The sequence below is a fragment of the Lygodium microphyllum genome, chromosome 12, assembly GCF_053477565.2.
Source record: "Lygodium microphyllum isolate KBCC chromosome 12, Lygodium_microphyllum_v1.1.10, whole genome shotgun sequence".
In the NCBI taxonomy this organism is placed as follows: domain Eukaryota; kingdom Viridiplantae; phylum Streptophyta; class Polypodiopsida; order Schizaeales; family Lygodiaceae; genus Lygodium; species Lygodium microphyllum.
This window is the reverse complement of record NC_141146.1, coordinates 101,622,307-101,649,383: the sequence shown is the minus strand read 5'-3', so window position 1 is coordinate 101,649,383 and position 27,077 is coordinate 101,622,307. Positions and strand designations below refer to the sequence as shown.

The 27,077-nt window shown below is 42.5% G+C and overlaps 1 protein-coding gene across 3 annotated transcripts in view; it reads right to left on the bottom strand.

Moving 5' to 3' along the window:
- Positions 1–27,077, bottom strand: part of LOC148028104 (protein MID1-COMPLEMENTING ACTIVITY 1-like) — a 40,665-nt gene that overhangs the window by 6,889 nt on the left and 6,699 nt on the right. For 2 of the 3 annotated variants that reach the window (XM_087689786.1, XM_087689787.1), the window contains 2 exons: positions 2,676–3,079; positions 1,391–1,485 (listed from right to left, as the gene is read on the bottom strand). In XM_087689786.1, coding sequence (XP_087545912.1) covers positions 1,391–1,485; positions 2,676–3,079 — 499 coding nt within the window. Of the gene's footprint in view, positions 1–1,390; positions 1,486–1,768; positions 1,861–2,675; positions 3,080–27,077 lie in introns of all 3 variants that reach the window. The other variant, XR_015692683.1, reaches the window with a different exon arrangement.

Sequence of the window (27,077 nt, the reverse complement as noted above, 5' to 3'; positions counted from 1 at the left end):
GAGGCAAGACTGACAAGTCTGCTCGATTATATTGATTGATGGTGATAGAAGACACCCTGTGTATAGGTTCAACCTCTCATCCTCCCCCAAGCAATCAACAAGAATCCAGAGTAGAAGAGCTCTCACCTCTTTCACAATCACAATCAGAAGTCAACCCTAGAAGTATGTTTTCTATTGAGGACAAGGCACACTTTAAAAATGATTGAGGGGCTATTCTTGACATGATTGATTTATCCTAGAATGTAAGTTTCCTTTGGAAATTCACCATCTCAAAATATCTTGCTTCCTCAAGATATGTGCCAATCAAACCAGGAGTTACTTTCTGAGGAAACATGAGAAAATAGCCAAGTTCTTAAAAACATGCCCTTAAAGTGGCACACTATCAAAAAGTGCATATTCTTATCTGCCTTGACATATTTTGGACAAGATTTTTCTTATAATAACTCTGGGAAAAACAGCCCTATTCAAAAAGCCATTGCACCTACCTTGAAACTTCCATTCGTACTCGTAATTCATTGGTGACGGAATCTCTAGTTCATAGACAAGGTTGGCCATATTGGAAATGCAAGGGGGCCTTTGTCACGGTAAGGCTTGGGGTTCTACATGGTCAAACCAACTTGTGAAAACCTTCTGTTTAAGCATGCAACAGTGTGAATGCAAGATGGGTGAGTGACCTATGAAAGAGAAGTTTGCTCCTCCCATTGGCAATTGTAATCTTACATCAGAGTCCAAGGATCTATACATACATGGTAGGACCTCAACAGGAGTGTGACTAGAGGGATAGTGCCAGAAATACAATCAACACTTCTAGTGAAAACACTTATTTGGCAATCAACTAAATGGGCAATATATCTCTCCTCACAATCTTCCTGTTCCAATCTTCCCAACATGTACATCATTCAGCTATTAGAGCATTCAAATTTCATGCACAAGCAGTTCTGGTTAAGCATCAGAAAAGATATTTCTGACTGGTAAACCAACATACTTGTTTATACGTGTTCTTCTTATGTGTTTGAACAGGAGTTTTGCTTTTCCCAACTCAAAGAATATTAGTGCTTGTTGTGCAGCGTGTTGTGGCAGCAGACATCAAGGAGAAACATTAGAAAGCACTGCTTAGTTTAGTACCCCAAAAAAAGAAGGGAAAGAAAAATTTGTCACTTGCTGCTAGTCTAACATGAAAATTGCACTCCAGTAGTAAATGCACATTGTAAGAATCATTAGAGCACCACTAGCTTGTAGAAATTCCGACAATCCAAAAAGCCAAAAACACTTAACTTCTTGTAGTCAAAGGAACCTATGTTTTACCATTGAGATTCACTTTGGAAGAATCATCGTTCTTCATGCGGCAACTGTTAGAAATGGAAAAATTTTGGGTGTACCTAGCACTTACACAAATAAGGATCCATACAGCAATCGTAAAGACTATTGTGCCAATCATGCTCTGTATGCATCTGCTTTCTTGTCGAATTCTGTTCTGATGATGGCCTGCAGAAGAGTACAGATCATTTAATTAGCCAGAAAAGAAGAGCTGAAGACCCTGAAGAAGGAAAGCCAACTATTCTGCCGTTGAAGGAATGATCTTCAAGCTATTCTTGCAATGCTCAGACATTGTGTAATTCTTATGCTTGGATAATCACAGACAGGTGCATGTATCTAACCATGCCCTAACAAGCAGCTAGTCACATATTATGCATGAGTAAAGCATGAAACAAAACAAGCCAAATCTTTCATTTTATAATAGTCACACTGACATAAGCCAAAAGCATACCAAATGTCAAATGTCCACCAGTAAAGCTGGCAGCCTGAATAATGTAGGACTTACTGCTATTAAGGAAAGTGAATGCAAGCATGTGGCTCCTTCTACAGCATACAAACAATGTAACCAAATATCACCATCTGAAATAAATCTAGTTGCAAGATCAAGATGAACCCTTCATAGAATGTAGATACTGACTTCCTATACTGCCGAATGACAAGTAATACTCTTTTGCATTAGCATCAACATGGGGAACTATATATTGAAACTTCTCACAAGAAAATCAACCAGAGAAAATAACAAAAACAAGTAAGAACTTTATAAGAAAGCTCACAGCTTGCTTTTGAAAGTTAATAATGTGCAGGATCTAAATGTGAGAAAGCTAGACTTCCGAAAGGAAGCTGTCCTATTGACTCCGCCTTTTTGCATCCTTTTAAAATCTTAGTCTACAAGCAGAGAAAATTCCTGAGTGCATCTCCATTTCCATCATGAATGAAGGTAGAATAGCAAACCTGCATTGTATTTCTCCAATGTGATAGACTGCTTAAACCAAACTACAAAATCAAAATGTATAAAATCTATATGGTTTAGACAGTTGAAGAGTAGGTTAGCTTGATTGCATAGTTATAGTAAGCTATCATCAGCTTTAAGATATGACACCAAACTACAAGATCGAAATGTATAAAATCTATATGGTTTAGACAGTTGAAGAGCAGGTTAGCTTGATTGCATAGTCATAGTAAGCTATCATCAGCTTTAAGATATGACAAGTCCTCCCAAAATATAAAATCTAATGCAAACATAATGCCACACAAAAGCCAGTAATTCTACCAGTAATTCACCAGCTTGTTTTATGACTAGTATATAGATGTAAATCTTGAATTTCTTGCACATCATATGAGCTGGATAAACATAACACCTTGAAGGAGGACTTAACTCCTCGAAGTGTTCGTAGCCTTCTCCCGAGTTCTCTTGGCTAACTTGTAGCTCTTTGGTCAGAGGAATCTGTTTCGAATAGTGTGATTTTGAGCTACTCTTCTGAGGAAATACATTTTCAGTTACCTCTATCAGATGATGAATCACATCAGCATTATCCATTTCCATGGTTTCTTCCACCCTTTGGAGCTCTACTTTGAGCTTCTCATTTTCTTTCTTAAGCACTTCATCAAAACGTAGACCTGGATAGCTTCGTGAAAGGGACTTCTCCAAGATACGGGCATCCCTTTCAGTCACCTCTGGCTTCAAGATTGTCTCATGAACCTTCAACTCTTCTTCATCTAATGTGTAAACACGCTCATCTTTCTCTATAGCCCGCAAGCGTTCCTGCACAGCACCAAAAATTAGAGTGACCTCCCTCAGTCCATCTTTCCCTCTCTTATTCCCTCGCAAACTCCATCCATCCCTCACTCACATGAGCTGCATAAAGACAGCTATCGCAAATTGAGTCCATCCCAAAACAGGTAGATATTGTTTAAAACTGAAAGAAAGTGCATTCAGTACCACAGTGAAAACCACATACCAATGCCTAAGGGAGTCTCAAAATAGCTGGACTTCACTTTTTTCCTTTTTTACTTCAATTGTAGACGAATGAAAAGCCTGGCAAGAGAAGCAAGAGAATAACCCTGGAGTCACCTCTCATCGTCCAAATTGTCAGCAGAGTCCAAAATGACTTTCCATAAGCAACCACATAGACAAACTAGGTGTGCCTCTGTGATGGCTTTACTGCTAAGCAGGGAAACATACTTACAGAAAAATGATCACAACAGAGAGATCCCCCCTCACAATCTTTATGATGGTAGGTCAACAACACATTCAATGTGGTGGAATAGACTTGAAATGGCACTTCATGGCTTGACATTACAGCATCCAATTGGAAAACCATGTGGAAAGGAATATTTCACACAGAATGTACTAAAAGATCTCCCCATAAAGATAAGATAACATACTACAAAAAGGACACATTTATGGAGATATCTGAGGGTTTGGAAGGGTGGACTACCAATTGCAAAAGTAATTATGTGGCATCTTCACACAGAATGCATGTTTTGGCTGTATCAGATCAGCATCCTTTCCAAGCCTTGGGATCAGCCAAAAAGGATTTTTAGAAACTACAGCATTGCATGAGCCATGGTTGCACAAAGTGTGGTCCCTCACACACAGGCTTCCCCTCATCATACATGCCCTTTTACAACCTTCTCAGCCCTTGGTCCCTTTAGGCTCCACCTCACCCACCTCCAGGCTCCACCGCCCCCCCCCCCACCCCGTCTTCACCTTTGATGTGCCCCCCTGCACTCTCATCACATCTGCCTTAGACTCACTAGCCACCTCCACATCCCTCCCCTTCCGGCCTCTCCAAGTTACTACCACACCCACCCCCTATAAAGCTGACAAGATGTGCACACCCATGACTTCCCCCAAGCAGCAGCAATGCCCTTGTGAAACATCCCAGTTAGGAAGCAGCTCCCAGCAATCTTCACCTTTGATGTGGCCCCCTGCACTCTCATCACATCTGCCTTAGACTCACTAGCCACCTCCACATCCCTCCCCTTCTGGCCTCTCCAAGTTACTACCACACCCACCCCTTATAACCACCTCCACATCCCTCCCCTTCCGGCCTCTCCAAGTTACTACCACACCCACCCCCTATAAAGCTGACAAGATGTGCACACCCATGACTTCCCCCAAGAAGCAGCAATGCCCTTGTGAATCATCCCAGTTTCCGGCCTCTCCAAGTTACTACCACACCCACCCCTTATAACCACCTCCACATCCCTCCCCTTCCGGCCTCTCCAAGTTACTACCACACCCACCCCCTATAAAGCTGACAAGATGTGCACACCCATGACTTCCCCCAAGAAGCAGCAATGCCCTTGTGAATCATCCCAGTTAGGAAGCAGCTCCCAGCAATCTTCACCTTTGACATGGCCCCCTGCACTCTCATCACATCTGCCTTAGACTCACGGGCCACCTCCATATTCCTCCCTTCCAGCCTTTCCAAGTCACTACCACATCCACCCCCAATAAAGCTGACAAGATGTGCACAACCATGACTTCCCCCAAGCAGCAGCAATGCCCTTGTGAAACATCCCAGTTAGGAAGCAGCTCCCAGCAATATACCCAACCACTACCACATGAGTTTTTTTGCAATGGATTCTTGGTCTTACATGAGAATTGCAGAACACATAGTGTTCCTTTTCCTTTGAAAGTAGGAATCTTCAACGAGAAGGGGGTTATCTACATTGTTGCTTTGTGCAGGGACTTCACTAATCTCCAATTTTGGGCTTTACCATAGGTTCCCTTGGTACTTTATGACTCTAGCCTTTGTTGGCCTTGTTGTAACGTATCCCCAGCTAGTGAAGGACTTTGGTTGCCTTTTTGCCCCCTGCTTCCTTCATCCTTCACAGATGTGGTGACAAAGGCAAGAGTACCAAAGGTAGGGGTGGCAATTGCATACATCAAGAAAATACCAAAAGAGTTGCAAATTGTAGTTGATAACTCCTCATTAATCAGCAGCTCATTGTCACAAGGTAGCCTGGGTAGTGTCTCACATGCCATGCTTTTGGACATCGGGCCTCAAAGTGCACCCACTTCAGGCATAAGCCCACTTAGCAGGAGATCAATTGCTACACATAGGCACACCCTATACTGGATGATGATGGATTTACTAGAGTCCAGCAACAGGGTCAAACAGCCCCCAGCACAATCGGGAACCTCAAGAGGGGCCACGCTGCATCAACATAACCCCCCCTCAAAACCACCCTCCAACCCATCAAGGTGAGCATCACCATCCTTACTCCTATCAGTATTACCCCAGATCCCCCCCTTCCAAGAGGTGACCAGCTCCCAATGAACCCCTTTGAGAGCAATTGAATGGACTCCCCCATTTGCAAGAGGCTCCATGTATTCATCAGCAGCACGAATTCCCTCATCTGGCCCAAGTCCTTCCACACGAGTTCAACTATCATGGACCTTGGTCATACATGAGAGTTGCGGGTCAAGGGTGTTAGAGCTGGACATTCCCCAGACAGGCAGGTGCAGCTGGTACAGCAAGCAGCAACAGGTACAGCAGGTGGGGCACATAGCAGCTGACACGTGTCAGACGGGCAGTTGAACTGTCCAGTCAACTGCATTTAATGCAGCCAACCTGTTATTTCTGGCCATTTATTGCTGGTCTACTTATTGGCCTCGGGCTTCACATCCTCTGTCAGTTGTGCTCCCAGTTTTCAGGCTGCAGATCGTGGAGACTGCCCTCGGGTTCACAAAGAGTAAGATCTTCGAGGTGGAGACATACACAGGCATTCTTTCTGCACCATTGTATATACCTCCATCCTTATACAGCATCTTCACTGCAGATTTTGTGTTTCACTCTCTCTTTCTCTCTCTCTTCTCTCTCTGTTCAATCTTTGTCTCGGTCATTCACTTCCACATTGCTTCACTCTGACATGGTATCGGAGCATTGAAGGACTGACTGACCTAGGACCTAGGGCGGACCTACCTGAAGAGGAGATTTTAGCGTGACACAAGGCTGTGTTTTCAGCGTTCAAGGGCAAGTAAGAGGGCTATGCATCAAAACAAGGCTGAGGCAAGCGTGGGTGTGGGTGTGCAAGAAAGGAGAAGATTTGCTGAAGCTGCTGCTGGTTTTTGCTGTTAGAGAAGGAAGAAGGCTGTGTTTAGGGCCTTCAAGTGCAAATTTAACTTTTCATCGCCTTTGGTAGGTGAAGAAGGAGCGGGACAAGCAATAAAGAGCCCTAGCAGGCTGCATTCTCATAGTCAAAGGGGGCTGCTGTGTGTGTTTTGTGCAGGCATGGTAGGTGAAGATGTCTTTTGAGGCCAAGACAGAGTTTCAAGCAATCATGGACCAGAAGGTGCCCATGTTACCAACTCTCCCATTAGATCAAAAGCTCAATGGCAAGAATTACCGCATCTAGCGACTCATGATGCTTGCCATTCTGGAGTCCTATGATTTGGTGGGGCTTGTTACGAAGGCTATTCATTGTCCTTTTTCACAAGACAAGTCCAGACTCTCTTCCAATGATAGGGTGGAGTTGGCAAAGGCTCAAGCACATTGGGATACACTCAATGCTCACATCCGCTCGTTTTTATTTCTCTCATGCACTACACTATTATCTCAAATACTGAGCATTTGACGATGGCCCAGGAGATATGGCTAGAGCTTAATCAGATGTACAATCGTATGACTGTCATGAAATGAGTTTCTTTAGAAGTGCAGATGAGGACCATGAGTGTCAACAAGTCATCTTCTACGCGGGATCGTAATAACAAGCTGAAGTAGCTTCAAATGCAGGTATAAAACACAGGGAAGGTGATCACATCTGAAGACTTGGCAATAACTCTTTTTTCACAGTTACCGCCCCGTCTCAATGGTTGTTATTCTGCCATGATTGCTTCCAGGCGTTCTGAGACTTTTCGGTGGGAAGAGTTGGTTCCTATGGTCTTCGACCAAGAGGAGCACTTGAAAGGGACCAATGCTTCTAAATCTGAACTTTGGTTGGCCAGTCCTCTCAAAAGAAGGGGAAGAACCAAAAGAAGGAGAACAAATCCAAGAAGGACAAAGAAGAGGACTTCACTTATCACATTTGTGGTAAGACACGTCACTTGAAGAAGGATTGCCCCAACAAGAAGAAGAAGGAGAAATCTTCAAAGAATTCCAGAGCAGTGGCTACTCCCTCATCAATTGTTTTCCTCCACTTGGAGGTGGTTAAGAAATCGACCTTGGTAGCTTCTGATGCTGCATTGATGGCTCCATACACTTGGGAGTGGATTGTGACAGTGATCCCTCGCAACACATGCTCTTACAATAGGCGTTGCTCATTTGCGGCCTTCACATGGCCAGATTCTCATCGGCAATAGTCTGTCTATTCCTAATTCAAGGACGGGGTGACGTGTATCTTATTCCAAATGAGCGAGGTGGTGCCCATACATCTAAGGTTCTTTATGTGCCAGTCTTGGGATACCATCTACTCTTGGTACACAAGATTTGTACCCTCAACCTTTTCGTCGAATTTGATGTGGATTCTTTTCGGATTCTTAATCACGGATTGAGACATGTCCTTTCTTCAAGTTATGAGAAAAATGAAGTCTATAAGTTACGGTCTTCTTCTGCCTTGACTTCTCTTCTTCTTACCTCACAAACTCAGTCCGAGCTTTGGCATGCTCGATTTGGCCACGTCAACTATGATTATCTTCGAAAGGCATCAAAGGGACAACTAGTTCAAGATTTGTCAGATATTGTGGTGAGCCAACAACCTTGTGTATCCTACATCCGTGGGAAGTAAACTTGTAAAGTTCCCAACAAGGCCTCACAAGGGTCTTCAGTACCCTTGGAGCTTGTTTCTACCGATCTCTATGGAATGATAAGGGCGGAGTTCCTTCCAGGAGCTTGTATTTCATGCTAATTGTAGATGATTACAACATGATAACATGGGCTTATTTCTTGAAGCTAAAGTCAAAGGCTCTCTCCAACTTTAAGGATTGGTTGCTCTTTGAGGAGAACTGATCGGGCCAAAAACTAAAGACCTTACAATCAGATAAGGGTGGAGAATTTGTTTCTAATGACCTTGCTCGTTTTTGTAGAGATCATGGTATTCACCACGAGTTTGCCAATACAAACACCCTCGGTGGCCTCCAAAAGACAGGTGTTTGTGGACAATAGCTCGCACTCTCAAGGCTATCGATTGTATGATCCGATTAACTGGGATGTCCACACGAGCTGTGATGTTAGGTTCATAGAAGTTCCAACCTTAAAGGGGGGTGAGGAACACCCTGTTCTTGGCGATCCCGGTGATAGCTAGACACCAACGACTGTTCCTCTGGAGCCTGTGCCTCTTAAGGACTCTTCTTCGAATGAGAAGTTTAGTTCTCAACCACCGAATTCACTGATTGCTCCCCCACCATCGGTGGACCTTGAAACTTCAACAGATAGAGAGCATCCAGGTGAGATCCGACCTCCTCCTCATTGGGCTTGTGACACTCTTCATGATGCAAGGATTGAGGGGGTCCCTAAGGAGTGGTAGACACAGGATGGCCCGCGGCATTCTTAGTGGAACCAAGCACACCACATGGAGCTTGTTTACATTAATTACTGTTTGATGTCTTGTGTCATGCAGGATTGAGAGCCCACCTCCATGAAGGAGGCTTTACAACATGATCATTGGCGGAAAACAATGGAGCAAGAGCTAGAGTCGATTGAGAGAAATGACACTTGATATCTTGTACCAAAGCCTCCCCATAAGAAGATCATTGGAGTCAAATGGGTCTTCAAGACCAAGTATTACAGTGATGGCATGTTGGACAAGCACAAGGCTCGCCTCGTTGCTAAAGATTTTACACAGTGCCAAAGCATTGATTTCCATGATACTTTTGTACCTACAATGTTCACGCCGTTCTTGCCTTTGGCTGGCCATAGGAGATGGCCAATCTATCAACTGGATGTGAAGTCTGCCTTCTTAAATGGGAAGTTGAAGAAGGAGAGCTATATTGAGCAACCTCCAAGCTTTGGTTCTTCTAATGGTAAGGTGTACCGGTTGAGAAAGGCTCTCTATGGCCTTGAGTAGGCTCCCTATGCTTGGAATGAGAAGATTGACTCGTTCCTCTAGGAGAAATTGGGGTATCAACGTTCCACAACCAACCCCTACCTTTATGTTCACACGTCAAGTGGAGGTCATGTGTTGTTTGTCCTTTATATGGACAACTTGATTGTGATAGGTGACCATACTCAGATGTTCAAGCAAATGAAGGCAATACTTCATGAGAAGTTTGAGATAATGGATATGGAACTTTTTCACTTCTTTTGAGGTCATGAGATCTATCAGACTCCGAGGGGGATCTTTCTTTCCCGGCAGCAGTATGTACAAGAGCTCTTGACTACGTGTGCAATGGAGGGATGCAAGTCTCTTACAACTCCTATGGACCCGAATTGGAAGACTACCACTCATTCCAATTCTCCTTTGGTGAATGCTACCCATTATAGGTAGTTGAATGACTCCTTCATGTAACCAGCCTTCCTCTATGGATAGGGTGGTAAATAACCTAACTAAGCACTCTTTACAACAATTAACAAATTCACAAAACTCAAATGCACACTTTACCATATAATCTTGGACATTGGACACCCTATTGGCCCCAAAGCTGAAGCCCCTTTCGGTATTTATTTAACTTAATTGAAGAAGAAGTTGATGTACAATGGGATTCTCCCAATTCCTTTCGATATTCCAACTCCCCTTGCTGTCCAAAATGACCAACAAGTCTTCAATCTAATTCGCCTCTTGATTCGTGTAGTCAATTGGCCTTCACTTGCTTTGATAGAGAAGGAAAATGCCCCAAATTCATTGATTTGCTAGTCTCTCCACTTGAATTTGCCTAAAAACAGCTTTAACTCTATTGAATCCAAGTCTTGGAGCTTTCAATTTTTGACACGCTTCTCGAGGTTGTTACTAAACCCTATTTTATGTTGCAAATTAGGGTTTATAGCAAAGGAATCTGAAATTTCTCAACCTCTGGTGATCTCAATGCTATAATCTTTGGAGCAAGGCTGTAGAAAGACTGGGAGATGAGAGAGAATGTTGAGGAGAGAAAATTCAGACTTCTTTTGTGAAGAACTAAAAAAAATCTATCATTTATTGCTACTGCCCTATCTCAACAACTTGTAGATGCAAAGAACTGAAGAAAATCAGTCACTTACTACTGCTGCCTTGTCTCAACAACCTATAGATGTTGTCACCTGCTGTTGATTGGCCTTCTTCTACCCCTAGCTACCTCGAAAGGTCCTCCAATAGCTGCAAATCAGACTAGTAGCATCTCCTCTCCCTCTCTTGCAGAGGCTGAATCGACTAAAATGCCTCTCTCCAACCTTTAAAGACTTTTTTCAGTCTTGCATGGGCATTTTTAACAAGTGGCAGCCTTCTCAAATGGTTTTTCTAATATTATCCATAATTAAATATTAACTTTCAGTCTTTAAATACTAAAAATTAACCTAATAATTATTTCAATGCCCTAAAAAATAATCTGACTGGCCAATAATTAAATTAGCTGGGCAACTTCCATTCTCGAGTGTCTCTATGTCATCTTTGACCATTAGATTGACATTAAGTATCATTAAACGCTACTTCTCTAGTGTTACCAACTAATACTTATGGCCAAATGAATGACCTAGGCCAACAACTAGCACCAAATACCACCAAGTACGTATGCGGCATAACTTACAACAACTTTTGTCTTTGACATCTCATGGTTTCCTCGAGTCTCGGGCTCGTAAATTTATTTAACCCCAGTTACATCTCACATATGCAACATTTACTTAACCATGTGATTAAAAATTAATCCATATGTTAAGTGAGGTTTCAAAAATACATGTTCTCATGACAGTCCTCCCCCTTAAAATCCTTGCAATCGTCCTCAATTGCACTACCAGATGCATCAAAAGTAAAATAATGGACTAAAATTTCCACAAGGCATCATAGTTAACACAACATTGCACAGTATTGCTCAACCTTTCCATATGCCCAACACATGCTGAAAATTACCAACCAATCAAAACATAACATAAGACTCCAAAAGAATCTCAAAAAACATTGCCAAATTATCATGATGTGACATGTCTATTTCTCATGAGCTTAACTCATCTTGCAAAACCAAACCATGGCATAGCATAACCAAGCATAAACCAAGGCTAAAACATCAATGGCAACATAACATATGTTGTTGTCTATGGAACCAGATGTAAACCATTGAAAACTGAGCATAATCTGATCACAAACTAATAACTTACTAATCTGAGAACTGATCACAAACTGCTACAAATGTGACCCCAAATTGATTACAAACTCATTGCAAAAATTGACCAACAATCAATGCAAAAACTGACGCAAAACTGATCCCAAAAGTAACCATAAATGATTCTCAAGTTGATCAAAAACTGAGCTGAAACTTAGCAGAATTTTGAGACAATTTTTGTCTTAAAATTGAGGCAAAATTCATGCCAAATTGATCATAAACTCATGCAAAAGTATAGTTCCAATGCCCGGGTGAAACTCATACTCATCTACATACATCTCACAATGACTAGTACACTAAGTAGTGACCTCATGGCAAACATATTGTCAGTGCAGTACCTTGGATCCATACTGAATACAATCAAGATCCACTACATACAAGAGTTGTCCATAATTGAAGCAATGGAAATGCTACCATTAAACGCCAATTCTCTAGTGTCACAAAAAACTGACACTTATGGCCAAATGAATGACCTAGGCCAACAACTAGCACCAGATATCACCAAGTACGTATATGGCATAAGTTACAGCAACTTTTGCCTTTGACATTCTTTGATTTCCTCAAGTCACGAGCTCATAAATTTACTCTCACTCCAATTACACCTCACATGTGCAACATTTACTTAACCATGTGATTAAAAATTAATCCACATGTTAAGTGAGGTTTCAAAAATACATGTCCTCATGACACCTTGATCTGACTTCTTAATACTCGTGTTGACTTATGTTATGCCATAGGTGTGCTGGCCGGGTTCATGAGTGAACCCAAGATGGTGCATTGATAGGCTCCTTAGAGAATTTTGTGTTTCCAATTGGGGGTTCTTGCTCTTGGAATCTATTATCCAGCTAGTACAAGTGCTATAGCCTTGGTCCTTCAAGTATAGAGTCATTCAGATTAGGCTAGCGACGTGGATCATTGGAGGTTCACGACCAGTTATTGCTTTACCTTGGGTGCTGGTGCTATTTCATGGAGCAGCAAGAAGCAACCCACAGCTGTCCTCTCTTCGACTGAGGCAAAGTATCAAGTGGCATCTTCTACTACATGTGAGACTGTGTGGCTTCGCAGGCTCTTAAAGGAGTTGGGTTGCCCACAGCCCAATCCTACTGTTCTTTAGTGTGATAATGAGAGTTGCATTGCCTTGGCCAAGAACCCTTTGTTTTATGCTTGTACGAAGCATATTGAGATCCAATACCATTTCATTCAGGAGAAGATTCTGGATGAGACTATTTCCCTGGTCTATTGCAAGACAGAGAACAATCTTGTAGACCTGTTTAAGAAAGCACTTTCTCAAGCTTTACTTTGACAACACTCCAGATCCCTTAGCCTTTTGCCATATCCAAGATCTAAGAGGGGATTTTAGAGCTAGACATTCTCAAGGCAGACAAGTGCAGCAAGTATAGCAGGCGGCAATAGGTACAACAGGCGAGCCACGTGGCAATTGACACGTGTCAGGCAGGCAAACTACGACTGTCCAACCGCACTATTTTTATGTCCAATCAACTACATTTAATGCAACCGACCTATTATTTTTGGCCATTTATTTTGCTGGCCTATTTATTGGCCTCAATCTTCACATCCTCTATCGATTGTGCTTCCAGTTTTCAAGCTGCAGACCGTGGAGACTACCCTTGGATTTCAAGGGGAGAGAGATCTTCGAGGTGGAGACATACGCAAACGTTCTTCCTACACCCGTGTATATATCTGCATCCTTATATAGCATTCTTCACTGCAGATTTTCTATGTTTCACTATCTCTTTCTCCCTCTCTCTTCTCTCTATGTTCACTCTGTCTTGGTCATTCACTTCTGCATTGCTTCACTCTACAAAGGGGAGTCCCCACTTCCATAAGAGGGGAGATTCTTCGTAATTCACAAATCTTGAAATAGCAATGCATGCCTATTGGCTTCTCTGGACTACTCAAACTACTACTCTCTACAGACTGCTCACTATAGTAAGTGGTTTGAGGTGAAAGTGGTGGAGGTGGTGGAGGTCATATACGACCAAGCGATGAAGCATCTGATGACAATGTGGTTGTGGTGTTGGGTTATGGCTGCTTTTGGAGTATTGTGCCAAGCACATGATGGGCAGCAATTGGAGGTCTAGAACAAACTTCTTTCATCTCATCATTCTTCTAATGTAAATCAACTAGAGCTGGAACAGAGGTTGCTGATATGTGTATTCTTTTGCATACCACACAATAGCCGCATCTTCCCCTAATTGAGTGGCCCCTCACCCGAGCAACTTGATACTACATGTGGACAAAGCCACAGTTGACAATTGAGGCACATTCCATGGTTCACAGGAAGAGCATCACTCCCCTAATACACCCATAAGCTACTATGGGGGAGTGGACCTCCCCTTCTAAAGTTGCTACCAAGAATCATTGCAACGCAACCTAGTGTGTGCATACAAGAGAAATGAAATGAAATGATATATTATTATTTGCAAAAGGCCAAAATGGCCTATGGGATCATGAGTTACAATCATATGTACTTAGTGTGTGCATATGAGAGAAATGAAATGAAATGAAATGATATATTATTGTCTACAAAAGGCCAAAATGACCTATGGGACCATGAGTTACAATCATATATATGATAATATAACTATTTGAAAGGAACAACAAATGTAAATGCACAACTAAAGAAAGCTAAAAGCTAGAAGCCAATGCTTAAAAGGACAACCCTGGCTGGTAAAGAAGGCTCTAGCTGATACAATCATATGGGGGTATACAATGCCTAGCTCAAGCCTGAGGAATAAACTCCTATATCTGCAAATGGATGTGTCACCAACATTTGTATCAGGGTCTAGGATGTCTTAATCAAGTAAGATGGATAGCTCAATCAATCAAAATCCCTCATGTTGTGTAAGTTTAGGCCGTATCAAAGTCCCCTCGATGATTCTCCCCTATGTGGACTAAGACCCTGACTGCTCTGAGGCCTCCTAAGTCTCTCGTGAAGAAATCTATAAGCTACCTCTAGATAGGGCCTTGATGTCGTGGAGCTCTATTCTTGAGGAGTGTCTCACGAAGAGAGTGAGTGAGAAATAGAGATACAATGTAGACTCCAAGTGTGCAAAAGACACACACGTAGTTTTTTTTCTTGTGTGTGTGTGTGACACCTAGGGTTAGAATAGTGCTATATATAGACAACTATATGTAGCACCAACACACCCAACTTGCACTCGTCCTCACCTTCAACCATGCCAAACATGAACCTATCATGCAAGGCCTAAATCTTTCCATAAGCATGCATCCTAGAACATGAATAGCCTTCATTTTAGTGGAGGGCAAGGTACCAGGAAGTTGGCTATCTAGAGAAAGTTGCAACTAGCCCTTGCTAGACCCACCGACATTATGTTATTTCAAGAGCACAAGCTCTCCTCTCAAGCAAGCAAGCTCAAGAAGGTGCTCCCAAGAGGTTCTTCAAGCTATTTGGAATACTTAATCGGCACCCATGGGTAGAGTGGAGGTGTTTGCCACTTGATTGGCTCGAGACTACCATTTTTCATGAGAGACCATTGGCCCATCATCACAAGATAAGCCTAGTGGCTCAAGTTAGACATTGGAGGTTCTTATGTTGGGAGTCCTCAACATCTATCATTGACAGAGGTCAAAGCATGGGCTATTTTCTAGCTAGAGTTAGTGGGTGGTTTGCCCAAAATGGATTCTTAGATTTTTGGGTTGGACTATTGGAGGTTATTGAAGAGACCCTAGAGGATCAGCAATACAAAGCACGAGCTTTCAAGTTAATGTAGATAGAGAGCAAGAGGCCGAGAAGGCATTCCTTTTTACAATGGCTTCTAGAGATATCTAGAGGGACACAATGGGTGAGATGAATCACTGGACTTCTCCTCGGGCTATAGGCAACTAGGAGGTAGCCTACGAATGTCTAGACAAGTTCTCGATGGTGGGATCTCTCTCAAGAGGAACAGATTGGGCAGCCGACAAGGACCACACCACCAATTCACGCACCTATCCTTCTTGAGCTGTTAAAATTAAGGCATGCATTCATCTCAAACTTACATGCATTAATACCTAATTTAGACTCCTTAAAACAGCCCCAAAAAAAATTTTAAATCATTTCCAAAAAAATAAAAGGCTTTGTCTTGAACAAGACAAATGCCCATAAATTCTCTATTAAAGGAGTCTCTGTGGGCATTAAATTGTCAGCATTCTCTGTTTCTATTATCATCTCCTCATTGTAAGCTCCATCAAAGTCTAAAGGAGATGGAGGAGCTCTAACATGTTATTGCATGTGCACACATTAGGCTTTGTCGCTTGCTGCTGGTTTCAGCCTGTGTACAAAACCTTCATGAAGTGGATTTCAATTTTGCCATGCGGCAGCCTAGGTGGCATCATTCATATCATGGGCAGCCAATTTTGAGTCATCCCAGTATGTTGGGCATTCAGTCAGCCAGATTTTATGGCTGGAGCAGGTCGGCTGGCATGTGTGCAACAGGTCATCCTGTTTTTCATATTCTTGCCTATATAAGGCAGTCACATTCAATCTCTCATTATCCCAGCAGCCTTTCGCCCAAACTGTTACATCATTGCCAGCATTAATCCTCATCATCTGCCATCAGTACGGCGCCCTCCCTAATGTGGCACACGTGCAGGGGTTAACTGCTCACAGCATATTTATTTTCAGAATCCATATTCCTTCAGATTCCTTCTGCATTTCTTGCTCTTGCCTATCTAAGACAGTCACATTCACTCTTATTCTTTCAGCAGCCTTTTACCTCAGCTGTCATACCATGATGCCTGCATCATCCTCATCGTCTGCCATCAATCCAGTACCCTCACTGATGTGGCACACATGCACACGTTGACTCCTACTCCAACAGCACTTGAGGACTCCGTTCTGCTCCCTCTACAGTTGTCCTTTACCATTCAGCATTTACTTCTTTACTCTACTGCCCAGAGGACTGTGTTTTTCTCCCTTCACTGTGCAGATTCACTACAGGTGCTGCCACCTAATCGGCTAGGACAGTGCACTCATCTTAGAGCTTTGCTCCATTGTATCAGTATGATTCAGTGTTCATCATTCTTCACTCTTCCTCTAAGTTTTCTTCTCTTAGCGTTTGCCGTACCCACTGTTTCTTCCCACAAAACCTACTGTCGCTTTGATATGGTATGAGTGCATACCGTCCCGTCACTATTCTTAACATGGTATTAGAGCAGAGGTGCTAAGAGAGCTAAAGATCCTCTTCATCATTGAAGACAAAGGGTGCGGGATCAGCAACAATCTCAGATTCCCTCCTATTTCTGTTGCACCATTAGGAGGACACCATTATCTTCTCCCTTCCACCTCCCTTTACACATTTGACACACCAATGCTATGGCTTCTCCATAGATAGAAGGACAAACCACTCAACGCTCCTCCTACGGTGGCAAGAACTGTCATACCACCAAAGATTGTCGTCATGGACATTTGTTGCCTACCCCACTAGAGCACACGTCTTCCCCCCACCTCTTGTGCCACTTGACCCTCTTGGACCACAAAGATCATTTTGCATCAGCTCTCTCATTTTTATGTTCGAGCCAATGAGATGCACATGATGCACACTAAGCCCTTATGAGCAAAAGGAGGCTCTATGACCACACCAAGCAGTAAACCCACCTCGAGACCACTGCAATGTGCTACGAAGGTTTCTCTCACCCATTTTCGGGTCCAATGGCTTCCACGTCCACGGTTCTATAGTCCGCCCCACCAAGAGATTGGTTGTTGGGTACAATCTCCTCCCCAATCTACTCCTTCAAGAGACAATGGCTGTTTGACTCCTTCCACTCCGGCTTCATAGTCTGCTCCACCAAGAAACAGAGGTCGTCGACCACATGTGGCTCCATAGGAGGTACCCATTTCTTCTCCACCCTTGTATGTACTATGGCTCCACGGACATCAACTCTAATGCACGTATCAAGTAGTTTATGTGTGATACCCCTCCGTCCCATCGTCTTAGTTTCAAGAGACTACCCCTGGGTGCTATTTGGCTTCTGTCCCATTGGAGCCCCAAATATCTTCTTTGGCACTACTTATGGCATTTCCTTCATCATCAAACACTCCAAAGGCCGTGTTCCAAGAGTTTTCATTCCTCCAACTTCAAAGGGGTTCCCTATTCATCATGTGGTCCTTCGCACACCCTATCAAAAACCCTTTACCTTCTTGGGGTGGTTGACATCACGATGTCATCTTGTCAATTGATACCTAGGATCTACGAGTTCTACCTAGTTAAGGGCCTTGGATATTTCAGCCATGACTTGGTGGCTAGGCCTTCGTATTCCTTCTAGTATGGAGATGGGCACTTGTGGCTTCTCTCCCAAGGTTAAGTTTCGGACCCTCTCAACTCATCCTACCTATTGTTCTTCACTACAAGTCTCCTTTCAAGTGGAACACTTGGATTCAAGGGTAGATCTTCTCTTCTCGCTCTCTCACCTCTTAAGGCACCTTTTTGAGTGTGAATAAATGAAAGAGCAATGCAACGAGGGTGTGTGCTTGAGTAAATGCAACGGAAGTCTAAAGCAAGAAAAACTACATAGCAGCAGTCATTGGGGCTTGGACAGCTAGTGGAAGAGGGCTGATGGCTGAAACTTGCAAGACAAGGATGGCACTGGATGGTGGACACTATGGGGCTAGATGGTGGACAGTCTATCTATTTATAGATGTGGAAGGATTCTCCCAAATTAGGGTGTTGCATGTGGGATACAGAAACTCTCTAGAACCACTCCCTATTGAATGAAACTTTTGGTCTACTGTTTTGGGGCTGTTTTAAAGAACATGTTATGACTTTCTAGCTCAACAAGAGTGGTTTGATGGATGTGTGTAGGAGAATTTGTATATTGAAGATAAGTCTGTGTTCTATTTATAAGCAATAGGGTGTCTTGGACGGAGCCCCAAAATATGGGTGGCCAGCCCTTTTTGGGATTGTAAGTGTGAAACTGAAAGGAATTAAGGACAAGAGATGAATTTAGTGAATGGGTTCTTAACACCCTTTTTACTTTATGTTTTACTTTGTAACATCTCACTACTGACCTCTCATTTGCAAATTCTAATCTCCTTTGCGGAGTTTTGGTATTTCAATGTAGAGCTAACATGCAAGTTTGCACCAGTCCTTCCTAGGCTGGAGAGAGGGAATGCACACTGTTCCTTTCACGGTTTCACTATCCTAGGAGTTTTGCTCTTCTACTAACATGGAGGCTTCTCCTCTCAAGGTGGATCTTGCAACATCTCTCTTGATGCTATCATGGTGGTGACTTCTACTTCGCTCTTCTAGTCAGGGTGGTTCATCCTCCTTTTCATCTTCATGGTTCTCGCCACCATACAAAGACTAACATGAAGCTTCTCTTCCTCTTTAAACATCAACATCCAGGGCCATAGTTGCCAAGAAACTTGTTTCATAAGGTTAGAAAATGCATTTTATACCTAGGAATTTCATAAACGTATGAAACTGTTGGGAATAAAGGGCCATCATGCTCTTTTATATGTGCACAAGTGTCAACACACCCTTAGCACACTTGTACTTTCATATATATATCTATCTAAAAACCTAAAGAGGTACATTCGTCATTGTATCCACAAGTCGTGCTCACTCTCAACTTTGCACTCTCTCTCTCTCTTTGTCTCTCTATTCTCATTCTTACGCAGATGAGAATAGCCTAGGGAATGAGAGAGAATGCTAAGAGAAATTTCTTATTATCTTCACATGAGAGGGGTGAAATCTCCTACTGCCTTGTCTGGACAACCCCAAAAGCTATCACCTACAGCCAAGGAGTGCTTGGATGCAACCAACTACGACTCCACAATTATCACCTACTCCTCTTGGAGCTATGGATGCTATCATCAGCTGCTATATTGCTTCGAGAGGCTGCCAAAATCCCCTTGAGCAGCTAGCGACCTATTTTTCTAGCTCCTTCCCCAACTTCTCCACACCAAAATGGACTCACCTCCTCTCTCCCAACCTCCCACTAGCCTTTCCTCACTTACATGGTCAAGTTTTGCCAAGTGGCAGCCTTCCAAATCTAATTTCCAACTTTATGAAATTACTTTTCAGAATATTAATTTTAAAATTTTATTTAATAATTGTTTATGGTCCAAAAAAAATCTACCTAACCAAAAATTAAATTGGCTAGGCCAATTTATCACCTAAGTAAACTTGAGCACTCATTAGCCTCGAAACTAGTATTAGCTAATTAATTAGCCATAAGTGTCACCACTGACACTTATGGTTAATTAAACATTCTAGACCAAATTCTAGCAGCAAGTACCACCTAGTGCCTATTAGGTGTAACTTGTTACCACTTTTGCCTTTTTGCATCAACTAATATCTTGAGAACCTTAGTCCCACATTGTGAAATAACTATCCTACACATCACATATGCAAGTCACATTTGCACATTTGATTAACTTTTAATCAAATGCTATGGAAAGCATCAAAATTTCACATCCCCGTGACAAACCACCCCTTCAAATCCTTGCAACCATCCTCAATTGAACTGCAATGTGCCAAAGCAAAGCATATTGCATTGGAATTTCCCAAAAGGCGTCATAGTCAAAACAATATCGACCACTATTGCTAAACCGTGCTAATGCCAAACACTTGCTGAAAATTTCCAACCAACATAAGTATAATATAAGATTCATAAAAAATCCAAAACTTTTGCCAAAAACCCATAAAATGCATGTCTCACTAGCATATCTCAACTAGTGTAGCCAAATAACCATAGCGAAGCTAAAACTGAGCATAAACCATGGCTGAACTCTCAATGGCATTCATAAAACATATTGTCGTCCATATAACCAATTGAATGTCACTAACAACTAATAATCATCCACTAAAAACTAGTAACTAATAATCAATCTCTCATGATCATACATTGACGCAAATTGATGCATATTGATATCCCTTGATACAAATGTATAGTTCATAGAAACAGGGAACGCCCGTTCCGGGCCTTAGGAACAGATTAACGCGTTCCGGCATGTGTCTACCAGCGAAACGCCCATGGAATGTTCCTGCTCGTTCCCAGCCCCGTTCCTGCCCGTTCCCCACCGTTCCGGGCCGTTCCAGCAGCCGTTCCCTGTTTGGAACGGCCGTTCCCTGGAACTGCAGCAAGTGTGGACAGACGACTGGAGACGACTGCTCTTCCACCATGCAACACCGTGTCTGGAACTGCAGCAAGCGTGGACAGATGACTGGAGGCGACTGATGTGCGATACGTAATAGGCAACAGCTGCACGCAACGGGGCGACTGCACGGCGGGCACGGCGACCAGCGCGTAACGGCGAAAGGCGGGCGTCACAGCGCACGATTGACGGGTCCATTGACCCGTAGATTTTTTCAAAAATTCAATCTTTTTTTTTTAATCTCCACCCATTGACGGGGTTTCGCACGTGTGAGCACAAGATCTCTTATCTCTTCAAAATCGGCTCAGAAATTTGGGGCTTTTCTCGAATCTGGGGATCTCAACACAGAATTGGACAATTTGACTCAGAAATTGCAAAGTCGGTGCACATCTACCCGGGAATTTTGGAGCTTTTCACATTTTATTGAAATTCTTTCAATTTCACTGAAATTGGTGCACGCAAGACTTCGAAAATTTGGGGATTTGTCCAGATTTGGTACGAGCAAGATGCAACAGTGATATCACCCCACCCTTCTCACTTCCACCATGCAATCTTCCAACTAACTTAATCTCTCTCTCTCTCTCTCTCTCTCTCTCTCTCTCTCTCTCTCTCTCTCTCTCTCTCTCTCTCTCTCTCTCTATATATATATATATATATATATATATATATATATATATATATATATATATATATGTCGTTCCCGTTCCCTAACTTTAGGCGTTCCCCCCGTTCCGGGGGGTCTCGTTCCCGTCCTCGTTCCCCGTTCCTGGTAACTATGCCTTGGATGCATGTTAAAGATATCTAAGATCCACTATACACTAGAGTTGTTCACTAGAGGAGTGGAAGTGCTGCCTCCCCCTTGAGCAGCAAGCAATGGTCTAGACCCCTACTTTGTTAAACCTGACTGAGCCCAATCTAAAGTCGCCTCTAATTGAAAACCCTCAAGGTAAAGCTACAACTAAGGATGGTCTATCAAGCCATCCTCTTCCATTCATTTAGCATCCATTGGTAAGTAATTCTTAAACTTCACCAAATATCTTTTGGAAACTTTACCTCTAATCTTTCTCTCTTTGTGTGCCAATATCTACTCGAATACCAATGTCTCATCCAACTCCTAAACCTCTAGCTCAATTTTAGCAAATACATCCTCAAGCACATCACCCACAAAAAGGCCTAAACAAGCTCACATAAGAGGCATTGTGTATCCGCCAGTGTGAAGGCAATTTCACCCTATAAGCAACATCTATGCACAAAGCCCTATTATAGCAATTGTGTTTTCTCTACCTTGTGTTTTTTGTCCTCTCCTACACTTCTCTCTTCTCAACCCTCTCCTCTTCTTGCTTTGGTCAAATTGGATCATATAAACAACTTTTTGGCAAAAGGAAGCAGTGGATGACATCGATTTGCACCTATCTTTTGCTATTAGTACAAATTATTAAAGAATACACATGGCAAACTGGTATGATTGGCAAGATTGGATTGACATAAATACCCACAACTTTCTACAACACTCGACCTAACATACACGATGCAACATCATAGGTGAGCAATATACGCACAATCCATGAATACTACATTGGCGAGCTATCAAGCGCATTTTTGGGTATCTACAAGGAACACAATCATATGTTTTGCTATTTCCCAAAGGGAAAGACTTGCAAATGTATGCTTATAGTGATTTAGATTGGACTAGTGATCAAGATATAAGCCATTGTTTCTTTCTAGGCTAGTCACACATTTCTTAGCTAAGTAAGAAGCAATCTATTGTGGCTGGTCATCTTATGAAGCTGAGTACCAAACAATTTTCACAAGTGGAATGTGTTTGGTTATGATGTGTATAGGTACATCTTCATGTTCGTTTGGAGAGACGTACTCTTATTCTTTTTGACATGTCAGTCAAAGTGCTATTGCAATAGCACAGAATCCAATGTTTCATGCTTGTACGAAACATATTGAGATACATTCACTATATGAGAGAGAGAGAGAGAGTAAGAGAGATCACATGTAGGGGAAATCTGCACGATCTACATTTCCACACGAGAATTTTGCATATATTCTCACCAAGGCATTGTCGCGTTGATTAGCTTTTTTTACCAGCCTACGAAAGGATCCCATGAATATTATACATTAAGGTTTCTCACCAATATTAGTTGCACAAGTAGCTAAGAAGCACACAACTAGGAACTATAAATATCCCTCAAGGACTTTTGTAAAATTAGTGTTGGTTTTTGTAGCCATCTTGGCACGATTCCAAATGCCATGAAGCCTCAAGAAATGATGATAATAAGTGTTTGGTCCCTTCTTGGAAAAATCGACACATCAATATTTTCAAGGAACTCTAAAAGAGTTTGGTGAAGGAGATTGCAAAGGGTGTTTCATGGAAGGTAGTCCAAAGATTACTCAAAAATGCATCAAAACAAGGGAGCCTCAAGAAATTTTAACATATGAACATATCGTTTTGAGTTTAACCCTTATAACATATGAATGGAGGCTTTGATAAGAATAAAATGAAGCTTTTAACTAAGCTTGATAAAGGCTAATATAAAGAAAAGCAATCGATCTATATACATGATAATGACATGGGTTCTTTAACACAATTGGGTGGCCTAAAAATGGCAATTTTAGACATTGACTTGATCAAGCATGAGTATGGCAAGTAGCCACAGCATTGCCAAGTGTTCCATGAGGTGGGTAGAGGCATGAACATGGGCTGCAAGCATGTACAACAAGCCTAGTCTTGAAGGGCATGTCAATTTATAATGAAGCTTGATAAGAGCACTATAAATAGTTGATGGAACTTGTTGTAGAGAAGGGAGCCATTATAATGCATACAAAAGTCCTTCCTTCTTCTCATTACTTCCTTCTTCCATCATGTTCATATCATGGGCCAATGAAGTTGTTGTCCTTCTTCCCTTACAAACTATCTTCCTTCTCTCATTCCCTCAAAAACATGTTAAGACTTTGAAGACTAATGAAGAGTTCTAGTTCTGTGCATCTTGGAGGTTTCAAGCTATTCAAAATGCCAATAAGAAGAGACCCTTGAACAAAAGTCATCAACCATTTGACATGTGCTATTGTTGTCCTAATTTTTTTTGACTTGATGCTTTATAAAGTTTATCTACGGTTTAGTAAAGAGCTCTCTCATTGATCAAATTATTAAAACCCTTTGCTAAAGCTCTTTTGAAGCCAAGAAGGAGAAACCAAAGAAGTTAAAAACCTTGCAACTACAAGTTCATATTGTAATCCTTAACACGTTTCGGAGTGGAATCATTGATGTGACACTTTGCTATGAAGAGATACATGTGCGATGCATTTGGCATGTTGTAACAATATAGTGTTTACTTGTGAGCTCTCAACTAACATTTGTAAGAGATGGCTCTCTATTTGATCTTGGCATTGTCTCCTACAGTCTCTGCTATGATACTTTATGGGTACGCATATCTAAAGGCATTTCTTGGCCATTCTTCGATCAGTGGTGGACACGCATCCTAGAGTTGCCACCTTATGTTCAAAATGTCATTGTACCTAAAGACCTACTTGAGAAAGTCTATGGCATCTCCATGGTTCTGAAAGGAGAGTGTACTTTGTCAAATCCATAAGATTTATATACCCCCTACTTGTAAAGAAGCCTCGTCAATGCAACCTCGAGAGACACATTTAATGTACATGTTTGAAAGTGCACAAGTCTAATCCCTTCAAAAGCAAGATTTTGACTACTACACATTAAATTGTGTGCTTTGGTTTGTCATTATAGTTTCGGTTTTTATGAGAAGTATGGAAGTACAAGACAAAAACTAGCTATAGAGATTATCTGTGTCGCTCTACCGACACTCATCAATGAGAAAAATTTGAGAAATTTCGAAAATACTTGACTTTTGGTGATTGATTCACTCCTTGTACATCATCACATTGGCACTATAGAGGGATGTTAGAATTCATCGATTTTGGGCAAAACCCAATGTTTTAATGTGTGGTGTAGAATCTAGACACATCTAGGTTAATAAGAAGTATCACTACTTCTAGAGTTAGTTTGACTCTAGTTGGTTTAGGTTTAGATCAAACTTACTTTAGACCTATTGTAATTTCGTTCCATTATTCTAGTACTTACATCTTGCTATCCATTCCAACTCCCCGCCTTGTGTTTACTCTCTCTCTTTTTTTTCATAAAAGGTAATTGTATTAATTACGAAAAAAGGTACAAGTTTCCATGATTACAAGATACACGAGGGCTCTAAGCCAACGTGTGTAAGATCCCAGTACTAAGCCACACAAAAGTTACACAAGTCATGGCAAAGACCTAGAGGAAATTGCCATATGCCAGGGAAGCAAGTCCTCCCGAGGGAGCAAGTCCGAGTGCCGAATGAGATCTATCTGACAATGCAAGAGACCTTTAAGCCGGGCAATGTGTTTCGGTACATTAGAGGCGGAATCAAAAAGAAAGGCATTCCGAGTGGTCCAATTGTGCCAACATCCCCAAAATCTGAAAAAGTGAAACAAGATCTTCATATGCAACTGTGGCGGTGTGGGTATTTTGGCCGCACAAAAACCCAATCAAAAGGGTTTAGAGAGGACCCCACCACTGTACGCCAAACCTGTGACAAGAGCGACCAGATCTTCTTGGCCAGCGGGCAAGAAATAAATCGATGCCGGGCCGATTCCACAGTAGTGGTACAAAAGAAACAATTGCCATTCGAGATTCGACGCTTGGAAAGAGCCGAGGCAAGAGGAAGACCACCAATCATCACCCGCCAAAGAAAGACCTTACATTTGAACGGTGTCTTATTCAACCAGCCCTCCATCACCGTTGCCTTCCACCATGACTGAGATTTCCGCAAACCCCATACAGAATTAGCTTTAACACCCAGCCATTGATGATCTTTAATCAGAAGATGATACACCTGATTAGCAGAGGCCTTTTCCAGACTCAACCAGCCTACAAGATCCCAGTCCTGCCAAGGATGATCCACCGCAAGGGCAGGAAAAGGTTGCCTGCCCTGAAGTACCAAAAAAAGCTGCTCCCATAAGTCATGGTATCCACGCGGAATTCTGAAAAGTCTCCTGGCCGTACGAAACGATGCGAAGACATTATGACTGGCAAGGGTGGCATCCGCAACTAAAGTCACACCCAGACGGGCCATGCGGTTAAATTTTGGTCGAAGCTCATGTTTGTCTTCCCATGAAAGTAATCTTGAGACTGCCAACAATTCTAGTTGAAAGGAGTTAGTATGCAAGCAGTCCTCCGTTGGATGCCAACTCGCCTTTTGGAGCACCACTTTCCAGGAGCCGACCAAATGCAATAATAGAGAAGAGGAGGGGCTGGAAAACCGAGAGTCTGCATTAAGGACATGCCACCAGGAGCCCCAAATTTGTGTACTGCCATGCCGAAGCCCGCTGTCCTCCAGAAAATAACGGGCTATAATGGTCCACGGGTGATGATCCACGCACATAGCGCGAAAAAGTGACCAACGAAGGGCCAGCATATGAGTTTCAGCATCCAAAATAGCCCCACCACCCAGGCGTTTGGGGGTACATGTATGTGACCACGAAATCCACGAAACACCTGCGTGCAATGAATCCTTCTTCCATAACATGAAACGAATAGGGCGAGTGAGAGCCTTCAAAGTAGTAGGAGTCCAGGGCAGCAATGGCAAGAAATATGTGAGCATTGGCAACATAATTGTCTGCACCACTTTGAGGTGGACATGAAAGGGCCACGCTTGCGACTTCCAATACATAAACTTAGCTGCTAGTTTCTGTGAAATCTACTCCAGTAGCTGCTTTGGCCGAACATCAACACCCAACGGGTACCCAAGATGCCTGACAATGGAGCCACGAGGAACAACCTGACCCTGCCAGCCCAATGACTGTAAATCCGACTCCGTGCAGCTGAGAATGGCTGATTTGAAGGCATTGATGCGAAGACCCGAAGCATGACCAAAGAGTGTCCAAACATCTAATGCCTTGCGAATGTTGTCCTTGTCTGCACGCAAAATCATAAAGCTATCATCAGCCAAAGATTGGCTAATGAAGTGCTGCCCCAAAGGAAGAGACAATCCGGCCAGCTAATCAGAAGCTGCCATTGAAGATAACATTGAAAGAACCGGGTGAGTTGCTAGGGCAAAGAAGAGAGGACTCAAAGGGCAACCCTGTCTCATCGAGCGTGCAAGGACAAATGGCTCTGTAACCCCACCATTGAGCATAACACGCGAAGAAGCCTCAGCACTAATGGTGTAGATCAATCGGGACATCCGAGTATCAAAACCCATAGCAGACATAAGTTCAGCAATGAAAGACCAATCTAAATAGTCAAAGGCCTTTCCCAGATCCAATTGAATCAATACCACTTCCTGACTAGAGTGCCTTGCATAGTCAATGGCCATTTGCACATTTAAGATATTATCCAGAATG